At 41.2% G+C, this 11,012-nt stretch overlaps 1 protein-coding gene across 2 annotated transcripts; it reads right to left on the reverse strand.

Moving 5' to 3' along the window:
* Positions 1-1,267: 1,267 nt before the first annotated feature.
* Positions 1,268-8,127, reverse strand: BLOC1S4 (biogenesis of lysosomal organelles complex 1 subunit 4). 2 transcript variants are annotated; one of them, XM_075585560.1, is made up of 5 exons: positions 7,812-8,127; positions 6,455-6,526; positions 3,217-3,318; positions 2,520-2,660; positions 1,268-1,834 (listed from the first exon to the last, which is right to left on the reverse strand). In XM_075585560.1, exons 1-5 carry the CDS (start codon positions 8,022-8,024, stop codon positions 1,745-1,747), a joined length of 618 nt encoding a protein of 205 aa, XP_075441675.1. In that variant the 5' UTR covers positions 8,025-8,127; the 3' UTR covers positions 1,268-1,744. The 2 variants fall into 2 exon arrangements, with proteins under 2 accessions (XP_075441675.1, XP_075441676.1); XM_075585561.1 differs by lacking the exon at positions 7,812-8,127 and adding an exon at positions 7,723-7,752.
* Between the last annotated feature and the right edge of the window lie 2,885 nt (positions 8,128-11,012).

An 11,012-nucleotide genomic window follows, 5' to 3' on the forward strand; every position in this document is an offset into this window, starting at 1 on the left:
TCTCCCCCCCCTCCCTCCACGGACTGCAGGAGGGAGCTGCTACTCTCCCCCCCCTCCCTCCACGGACTGCAGGAGGGAGCTGCTACTCATCCCCCCTCCCTCCACGGGCTGCAGGAGGGAGCTGCTACTCTCCCCCCCCTCCCTCCACGGACTCGGGCTGGAGCTGCTACACATACATACATACATACACACATACACACGCAGGCACTCATACATACACACACACACACATACACACAGGCACTCACGCACTCATACACACACAAGCGCGCACACACATGCAGGCACTCACGCACTCACACACACACAGACAGAGGCAGGCACTCAGGCACACACAGACACAGACAGGCACGCACGCACTCAGACACACACACACAGGCACTCACCTGCTTTCACTCCACACTCCTCCCCGCTCACCGAAGCCTCTCCTCCTCCCGAAGCCTCCCCTCCCCATTGGCTCACAGCCACACCACGTGACGCGTCAACGCTAGGAAACACCATTCTCTTGTGTCTCCTAGCGGCTGACGCGCCACAGCGTGTAGTCAGCTGTGCCGCCAGGGGGGACCGGCTCGCGAGGATTCCCCTGCTGGTGGGGTACTCGCGACATGGCCGCCCGCGCCAACGAGCGCAGCGGGACCGAGGCCTAAGGAGCGGTCATGAGGCAGCTGAGAGAATTGAAAAGTGTTCCGATTCATACCAGCAACATGTCCACTCCCTGGAGGAAGGTGGATCAGGATGCAAAGGTGGCCAGTGGTTGGGGGACACAGGTGAAGCCCAACAATGGTTTAGTCCTAAACATTTTAAAAAGCTGACTTTGCAGCATATTGAACAGGGGTCTTAATCAATGGCATCACATTTTAGATGTGATGTAGAAACTAACTTGCGTGTAACAGGAAAAATCTAAGAGTTTTAAATGAGTAGAGGGGGGAAAAAAGCACAAATACAAAATGGTTTCAAAATATCTACAGAATAAAACACCAAAAGGCTACCGTTTACTTTCATAAAAGTCACATGACTGAGGCATGACATTTTTTTAAAGTGGTGTATCACAAGTTTAGTTAAGTTCGTCACTTCATTATGCCAGAAAAATTCTGTTCTTGGTTTGTTGTTGCGAGTCCTCAGTTATACAAAACATCCATTTTTTTTAATTTATTTTTTAAAGCCCTTGGCACATAGGAATTAAATAATTGGTTGAACTGATCAGTCTATTAACCATTTATATGGTATACAAAGAAGGTTTCTTTGTTCAGAAATAATGTGCATGCAATTCAAGATATACATATTTTTATTTTAGAAAATTGCAGTAACATTGTTCTAGGTTGATTCAAAGAACAGTAGAACATTTGTGGAAGCCCTTTAATTCATATTGAAAGGTAAATATAAATTTGCATAGACTGCAGTTACAATAACCCAGTGCGGTATTTCTTTAAACATGCACTGTACTAAATCTGAAATTAAGTTGTACATAAATATACCAAAATTAATGTAAAAACGAATAGTAGCAGAAATCTTCCAAAACTAATCATTGCAAGTTTAATACATTTATTTGCATATCTTAATATCCTCTCAATCTTCTGGCAATGAAGCTGCATAGGAAGACTTTCAATAATATTTAGTAGTGTCGGGTAAATGAAGCATTTAGCCCAGTGTGAAAGTGGAGTACTGGGTTGTTTTCCATAGTAACGTCCATTCTCCTTTTTTCTATCGGGTACAGATCCACTTTGACACCTTTTTATGAATCAGATCAACTGTTATTGGAGAAGTAGTCCTCAGTCTTCAGCACTATGGGAGGCTCATATCGCATATGCGGCTGTCTTGGAGAAGACGCAGATTTCTGGGAAGAGAACAGTAAATGTACTATGGTTACTTTTTTCTTTATGAAAAGGATATTAAATATAGTTGTTTCCATTTTTTTTATGACATCCATTGGACCAGTACATTGTATGTACTGCATCCTTAAAATCAATTACCAAAGAGGGCACGCAATTTTAATTCTTATTGCACATAGGTTAAAGCTGCAATTACCAAATTAGGTTGTTTTTTTTCCCCCCTTCTAAGGCAGGGTACATTGAATCCAACAATACTTACAGTTTTATTACTAGTAAACAGAATATATGATGTTGCGACTTTATGGTCACTGGTGTACTGTTTCCATGTGACTGGTATTCTTGTCTAGTAAATGCCAGATATTACAAACTGAAGATCTGAGTACCATGATTCAGCTCTGGGTGAGCGCCTCAGCTAATCCAAGAAGTTCTGCTGCATGAATTGCTGCGGGTGTTCATACCCCAAAGCGCTAAAGACATTTCGGAGTATTTGGGGCGAGCAACATTCAAGCCACAATAACGATATGGAGTCGTTCACATATCAGTTATTCATTCTTTGAATGTGGTTCTCATCAAATATTTACCCGTAACCAAAGAAAAATGAAAAGCTAGCATCGTAATACAAGGATCAACTGATCTCACAAAAATTGTATTAAAAAAGGATAAAGTGTTGGTATGATAGTCAATACTTACAGCTGGAGAAAAGAAAGGTGGTACACTAATGTTCCGGAAGATTTTCTTGAAGGGATTAGGAAATGCTCCCAAATTTGTTTCTGCTTGTGTGACTTGCTCTTCCATCAAAGTAACATTGCTTCCAACCTTTTTCACAAAGGCCTATTTACAAAGCAAACAGAATGAAACCATTGATCGCAATGCTAGAGAAGTAAGGTTGGCAACTGAAGTGTCCCAACAGAACTACATTACTGGACAACATGTTACTTTTTTAGAGTAAAGGAGAATAGGTCACATATACAGAGAGGTGCTATTGGTGGCCAGTTATGATTATTACCCATCTGTGGTTAACATGTGCCCCGAGGTAAGGTATTTATGCAATTAATTCATCACGAGCAAAAGTCTTTGAAGAGATAAAAGAACTGCGGCTACCTTTGGAGTTCCCCTACAAAGCAGAAATTAAAATTTTGTGTTTAAAAACAAAAAAAAACACTTTCAAAAGGATGTAATGTGATAGCTGGCCCCTTTACCAATAAATACGTTAGTTGGCACTTCAATGAAGAGGTACATAAAGGCAACTATGAAGTTTTGAAAGCTCTGCACCATTTCATCTGAAGAACTAATTTTGGTCTCCTAAAATCTACCACGCAGGTACATTTCTTCCAGACCAAAACAGTTAGTATAACTTTCAATTACACTTAAATGCACACATACATACCTCAAGCAAGTCGATTTTACTATATAATTTTCTCATTTCTCCAGCTTTGGCGTAAATAACAGGTACCTTTTCGTTAACTACTTGAGATGTATCATTTCGAATCTGTTAAAAAAGTAAATATATAAAGTATATCACTCACAAATGCATAGTCATTTACAAAAGCCTATATGGATATGTCTTAATAACCTAAACAAAGCCTGACTACTGATGTACAGTAGTCATCTGTATTCAGAGTCTCTCCATGACAGTACACACAATAGGGATTTATGCCCCTATTACTGCGGGGAAGGATCAATTCTGCCACCAATTAAAAAGGCTCCTCATCTAAGAACTCAGTTATTCGTTTAGCCAACATCAGAGAGAAATACCTAAAGCGCAATGGAAAGAAGGGAAAGAAAAAAACCAGTGTGATCTGTGAGCCCCCACTTAAAAGATTTTCAGAATTTACAAAGCATAGTCTTGATGGGGCAAATCGCAAAAGGTTCTTGTAGAAGGAATCCACTTTTTTGTATCCTTTGTAACAATGCTTCTGGAGGTACTTGCATTACATTTGCACTTGCAAAGGCATAAAAGGAAGAGGGGAAATGTTTAAAAGCAGTCCATCTAGAGTGGGAGCTATCTGGAAGAAAAGTGCTCTAAGCAATCATTCCAAACTTACCCTAAATTGAGGCTAACATATCTAATTTAGAATGTCGAATTAATGTGTTATACGAGCACCGTGCTGTTACTTACACAAGTCATTTTTCAATACATGTTCTAATCCATTTCACGTTCGCCAAACAGGGTTCAAATAAAACTCCCAGAATCGATACCTGAACCTTAAGGGAGCTTGGACTGAGACCATTCTCATATCCCCTCTGCAGAAATTCCAGAATGTCTGGAATCTGAACCTTTGCAATGCTGCACCAGCTGGGAATAGCTAACCATACTATGTAACAGATCTTAGATGTTGACACTTTTCCCACCCAAAAAAAACTATGTTCGTCAAATACAGCTTCTTCCTCACCAGCTGTTATGGCCATAAGGGGAGATTTGTGATGCTTGATTGGGCCCTGTGTAATAATATCTGGAAGAAGAGGGAGTCTCCATGTGGAATCTAGAGAAATCTTGACATGGTCCTCAAACCAGGGTCTTCTTGGCCAGAATGGGGCTAAGACTATGGCTTCCATCTTACTCTCTGAATATAGGTAGGAGGGAAATTTTTTACATAACTTCTCTGTATGTTGCCTTTCTGGGTGATGCCCCTGAAACAAAAACATTAGAAGCTTTGCATTGTTGTCTGCTGCTATGATGTCCATCACCAACAAGCCACATCTGGATACTATGCAACTGAAAATGTCTCCCTTCAAAGACTATTCTCCTGGATGGATTCTGTAGCAACTTAAGAAAAATGCAGACATTTGATTTCCCTGCTATATATTGGCTTTGATATGTGGAACATGCTTCTTTGCTCAGTTTAAGATTCTTAAGACTGCTCTCATTGCCTATGAACTCCACGTGCCTCTCTGCAGTGGCTGAAACGTGAAATAGCTCAAAATACTGCTCTGATCTCTAAAATGTTTAGCGGGAGGACGGCTTCTGCAGCTGAGCAACTGCTGGCATCAGTGAACAATATGTTCCATGCTCCGATCCGTAACGCTGCCAGCTGAGATTTAACATATCTTCTCACAATCTTAAGCTTTCTACAGTGAGAAGGGTTGGATGAATCTCTTGAAAATAATTTTTCAGATTCTTCTTCCAACATCTTCAGAAGTTGTCCTGAAAAGGCCCGAGATGAAATTGTGCCACGGCACTACTACTACAGGTATGGCGGAGTTAAATAGGCCCAGTAGCTTAAACAAATAACAATGTTTTGGGTCTACTTAAGTGGCAGTGCATCTTTTAACCACTTCATGAATGAATACATATTAACCACTTGACCACTATTTTGAGTGTGTGGGCAAGTTGCGGGTCTATAAATATGTGGGTAAGAGTGTGGGCAAGTATGTAGGTCTGTGAGTATGTGGGTAAGAGTGTGGGTGTGTGTAAGGGGGAGAGAGAAGACAGTGGAGACAGAAGATTCCGGGGAGAAGTGGAGAAAAGAGGAGGGAGATAAATAAAAGCAATAATACAGCATAATTAGGGATGCTATTAGACAAATACCATTACAGTATTTATTTTTCTGATGTAATTTGTTTTAGAAATAATTTTTTTATGTGTCCGGTTATTACTTTTGGAAATCTGGTCACCCTAGCCTCTCACCATATCAAAAAAATTTTTTTTCCCCAAATGGAGTAATGGGACAATTTGATATTATTTATGTTTACCAGATTACTTTTGAGGTGAGTAACCAGCCCTTTAAAACACATTTTTCATTATATATATATATATATAAAAAAAAAAAATATATATATATATATATATTTATTTTCAATTTAAATGCATTCCATGCCATTTTTGAAGTGAAAATTCTTTGCGCGCACCTACCACACGAGAAAATTTCCCTGGCAGTAAATGGACTTGATGGTGACGGAAGTGACGTCACTGCTGGCACAAGAGGCCATCAGCGACGTCAGTGTTGCCAGCTTGCAACAGCACCAGTCACCAGAGAGGAGGAAGGCAGCACTGGATTCCGCAGGGGCCTCCCGCGCGAGGCAAGGTGCGCATGCGGCGCTCAGAGCGCAGAGGCCTCCGGCGCGCCCGCACAAAGGCCTCCGGCGCTCATGCGCACTGACCCAACAGCAGCGGCATAGGGACACACACAGACACACACACAAGAAATTCACATTTCGTATAAATATAGAAGTGCAAATAGCTGAAACAGGGCGTGTGTGCCGAGCATGCGCGTTCTAACTCAAACTTGTTTGCATTGCCACTGAAATTGTGTTTTGATTTTTCATTGAAAACAGTACCATCACAAATACAATTTATGTGACAAAACGGTGACAAAAGACAAAGAATTTCATTTAAAATGTGCGTGCTCGATACACACTTTTTTTTTTGTAGATTATTATTACATACTACAGAGATGAGCAAACATTTTAAGTACTTGCGGCACTGACCACATTTGTAAGGCCTACTCAATTTTCCCTTTAGTAATTGTACAGAAAAAACAAACTGCAATAATTTAAAAAATATTTTTTTTTACTTTTATATTTACTTTTTTTTTAATTTAGAATCTTTGTATGGAAGGCCACTTTAAAAATATAACTAGTTACATTTTGTTTTAATAAATACATTGCCCACCTCAAATACTTACCATATCGAGCATCCCAACAAACTCATCAACTCGAATCAGCAGATCTTCTAAACTCTTCTCTAAACCCTCAATCTGAAGAGAAATTCATTAAATAATATACAAGCTGCGATGACAAGCACATGCAAGACATTAATTATATCTTCAGAATCATCTAAGGCTGGGGCCATGGTACTGCAGGCCGTGCGGAGGCGTCCGCACGCTGAGCGACCAGACTGCCTTAAGGCAGTGTTGGCGCCCATGTGGCATGCAAGCGCGTCTGCGCGGAAGCAGGAGGGGGCGCGCGTTGCGTGAGAAATCAGAAAATCAGAATCATCTTACACCTTTGTGAACTTTTTAAACAAATCCTGTTAAAAATGTACACCTTTATTTTTATGCTTTCTTTCACATTTGCAACACTAATGTGCATGTTGACACAAAGGTTAATAGTTTGACAATATACTGGAAGATAAGATGCGAGAGGCTTCAGTTATGAAAAGTTCCCACGTTGGTCCATTACAAGATATTAAAATTTAAAACAAGTCTACACAAACTCCAGGAACTGGGACAGAGCTGGATCTGCCAGATCTACGGATTTCATTCAAATTATAAGTACATCTAAAAATATAAGGCACATTAAAGCAAAATAATGTATGTATCCAGCCGGATCTGGCCCTGATAGTTTGAATTGGACATAGATCGAGCAAAATCCCAGTATGTATGTGAATATTTGTATGAATTGTTGCATGGGTCCGGGAGGATCTGACAAGCTTTGTGAATTATGCATTATTGAATGAGCAGATTCAGCTTTTACCCACATCCCATGTCCATAACAATAATGGTATTACCTATAGGTTTAAAAAAACAACGCATTACATAAAATGCTCTGTTACCTCAAAAATGTAACATGTTTTTTTTTTTTTAAGTGAGCTAAAAAGCAGATTACCAATTTGTTTTTATTTACTACATCACTTCCCAATCTCCCTGGTGGGTATTTACAGGACAACAAAACGTAGAATAATATCTTATTAGGTGGGACTAAAACAAAAACAGGACTTTATTACACGGTCCTAAAGATTTAGAACGCATCTTATTGCTATGCTTGTCAGGGTGAGATGACTGACCATGTCTTCTTAGATAAATGAAATGAATATAGAAAGCAAACCCCGAACATAATTCCAAGAAAAACACATATATATATATAATTATTTTTTTTAAGGGGGAGGGTAAAAGATGGCGGCGCCCATTGCCAGCACGTGCTAACAACTATACAGCTGCGCGCGGACACGCACCATTTCAAATGACATCACAATGGCTGCCTACAAATTACGCCCCGCCCATGTGAGCGCCTAGCAACAAGCCCCGCAGACCACGCCCCCACCTCCTGGCCAGCCGTGTCTTCCGGTAGCAGGCAGGCGGAGAAGCCGCTGGCTGCCTCCCTGATGAGGGCATCTGACGGAGAAGCGCCGGCCCCCCACTCCTCGCCCTCCGCCAGCAGCCCCGAGGCGCCGCTGCACGCACTGTGGCTCTGGGACACGTTGCCGCTGTCCGCGGGGCTGCTCCGCGCCGCCGCCTCCTCCCCCGCGTCCTGCATTGTGACGCACACAGGCGCTGTGCCGCTATCCTAGAGGCTGAGACCAGGGTAAACAGTGCGCCAGCGCGTCATAATAACGCGGGGAACATGTGACACGACCAGAGGAGGATCTCGTCTAGGTGACGGAAGCTGAGAAGGGTCAACTCTCTAGCAAAGGCGATCGTGTACTGTGCTTGGTTGTATTAGCATAGTTGTATATTGCAAGACAGTAACAGTAATGCATTGGAAGCTTTCAGTGCAAGTGCAGCTTCTATTGCAGACGTAGTCACGGGAAAGTATTCAGCAATGCCCCGCATTTCATCTACTATAGTTAGCAGCCCTTGCTACCTGGGTGTCTTATGTATAGGAAAATCCCTACGTGCCTGGGAATGAGCTGGTGAATGGCCGCAGTACTCTCTGGCAGAGGAGGCTGTTCAAGCTGTTTTTAGTTCTGTTTTTTTTTTCCAACCAGGGTTCCTAGGAGCCCGTTTGTACCCTAAAAGGGTTCCCTGTATACATTTTTGGCTTTGCTATGGGAAAAGTCTAAACATATTTCATAATGGACACTAAATCAATGTGAACAAAGTTTCCAAGTCAAGAAACCGTCACTGCACAGTAACATCTGTTTCATTGTGACATGAAGATGACATCACAGACATGTTATAGGATAGTTTTGATCTTTTTGTATTGATTTTTTTAAATTTGCATTTTAGAACTCTTATCCCCCTCCTTGCTTACACACCACACACTTTTGCCCTCTCCTTACACACCACATGTACCACTCCTCACACAGTGCACGTGCACCCACCATCTTTTTAATCAAACAGCACATTCACACCCCCACCGTCCCCCCCTTCTCTTACACCATACACCTTCCCCCAAACAAGGCATGAATGTCCCTTGCCCTCCCCACACGCAAGACCATCTCACACTCTTCACACAAAGAAAGCACTCACTTTTTCCCTCTTTCCTTCCATCTTCACACCTCAAATATGTTGTGTGCTCAGCAAGATATGCATAGACTCCTCTCCCAGACTGAGAAAAGAGAGTCCGATTCCAACCTTTATGTTTCCAGGGAGTATGGGATGTCCTCACTTAGCAACCAGTTGAGAAATGTTGCATAAGGCTGCGCTTATAGTGCCAACGGCGCGTCGCGGCAAAACAAATGCATTGTCGCTGTCATGTGCGCTTATAGTGCAAGCGACGGAGCGACAGTGCTACCAGAAATCTGGTAGTCACTGTTATTTGTTTTTTTTCGGCGACGGTCTCCCCTTGCGGCCAATCAGGAGCTTCTCCGTCCCTCTGCCCTCCCCTTTTATGACGTTGCCCAAAACCTAAACACAACTTTTGCAAACGGCGACGGGGGACGTCATCGGTCGCCGGCACTATAAGCGTGGCTTTAGGGCTATTGTAATCCAAGGGCTATTGTAATCCAATGAGCAAGCCTACAACTGGGAATGCCACTACATTGAGGCACTCTTACATAATAATCCAATAGCCTATGCAAGTAGGATTCCCCTACTTAAATATGAGACCAGGCAAACATGCACGGAAATGTAACTGCAAAGAGAACGGAATAAAGGCATAACCAAGATATTACAAAAAGACAGCTACATGTGTATTGATGAGGCCATTTTTTCGACCCTTCGTTAATTGAAACGTACGTTGGCCTCTTCCAATAAATAACTTCTTTTTGCATCATCATCCTTGGGCTGTGCCTTTTATTATGTTCTCTTTGCACTTGAATTTCTCGCATGTTTGCTATTAAACTGCAGTGTTCGTGTAGGTTGTATGGTGCGCATGCACTATCAGTTACTAGTCTTCATGAAGCTGTTTAAATTTACATTCTTCATGAAATTGTCACACATCTTATATGGGGAGGTGTCCTAACAGAATTTTAGAAAGTGAGGGCATTGAAACTAGCTTTATTTTTTTTGTGTCTTTTATTTTTTGTTTGTTTACAAACAGATAACATGTTACAATTTTGATAAGAATATTTTTATTCCACGTTTGAAATTTCTGAATATGCAATGTTTTATTTGAAATGAAAGAATTCAATAAAAATTTGAAGTTGGGAAAAAAAAAAAACTGTAGCTTTATTGGCAACCTTACAGAGAGACTTCAATTTTTACAGAGCACAAAGCTTCTACATAGAGAAAAATGTACAGATTTTTTTTTATATAACCAATGGTTGCAATAACAATTTTGCTGTGTATTGGTTTGCAAATGCTATGTTAGTACAGTAGGAATTGTATTAAAATAAGTGAGTACTATTGTAAATTATAAAAGTTTTTATTTGTACTAGGAAAATAGTAAGAAACTTTAGAAAGCACCCCTTACTTTGTTTCAAATCAACTTTATTGGCATGATGAAAGAACATTTCAGTATTGCCATAGCGTGAATAATAGGGGTTGGGGTACAATGATTACACAGTACATGAATAATAGGGGGAAGGGTATAATGGTTACACAGTCCATGAATTATAGGGTATAATGATTGCATGGTACATGGGTAACAGTTACACACAGGGATGTGGGGTTTAGTGGGTGTCTCTCAGCATGTAATAGGTGCTGATATAGTGTGCAGCCAGTTCTGCTGTGGTTTCATCTTCTCCCTGGATGATCGCTATTTTTTGGTTCTCTTCAATATTATTAAAGTTCTGGATAAGAGCTGTGAGTTTCTCCAGGTGGGCACTCCTAACGTCAGAGTATTGTGTGTAACACAGCAGGAAGTGTGTTTCATCTTCTACCTCTTCTAGACATCGCTGGCACAGTCCCATCTCATGGGACTTCCAGTTCTGTCTGTCTGCCTGTTTCTATTTCCAGGCTGTGGGCACTCATTCTGTACTGACCCAAGGTCTGTCTCTACTTTGGGTTTTTGTCATTGGAGACCAGGTTCTACAACACCTTTTCATAACGGATCATTTGATTGAGCAAAACAAGGTGGTAAAATAAATGGTAATTTATTTCTTATAAAAGACAGACACACAAAGTTACACAATTCAAGATC

This window comes from Ascaphus truei, chromosome 2 (genome assembly GCF_040206685.1).
Source record: "Ascaphus truei isolate aAscTru1 chromosome 2, aAscTru1.hap1, whole genome shotgun sequence".
In the NCBI taxonomy this organism is placed as follows: Eukaryota; Metazoa; Chordata; class Amphibia; order Anura; family Ascaphidae; genus Ascaphus; species Ascaphus truei.

Excerpts from the sequence above, each read along its gene's own strand:
- BLOC1S4 (XM_075585560.1), bottom strand. The coding sequence starts at position 8,024 with ATGCAGGACGCGGGGGAGGAGGCGGCGGCGCGGAGCAGCCCCGCGGAC. Across the intron at positions 6,527-7,811 it reads AAGACACGGCTGGCCAGGAG|ATTGAGGGTTTAGAGAAGAG; the intron begins GTGGGGGCGTGG and ends ATTTCTCTTCAG. Across the intron at positions 3,319-6,454 it reads TTGTTGGGATGCTCGATATG|ATTCGAAATGATACATCTCA; the intron begins GTAAGTATTTGA and ends CTTTTTTAACAG.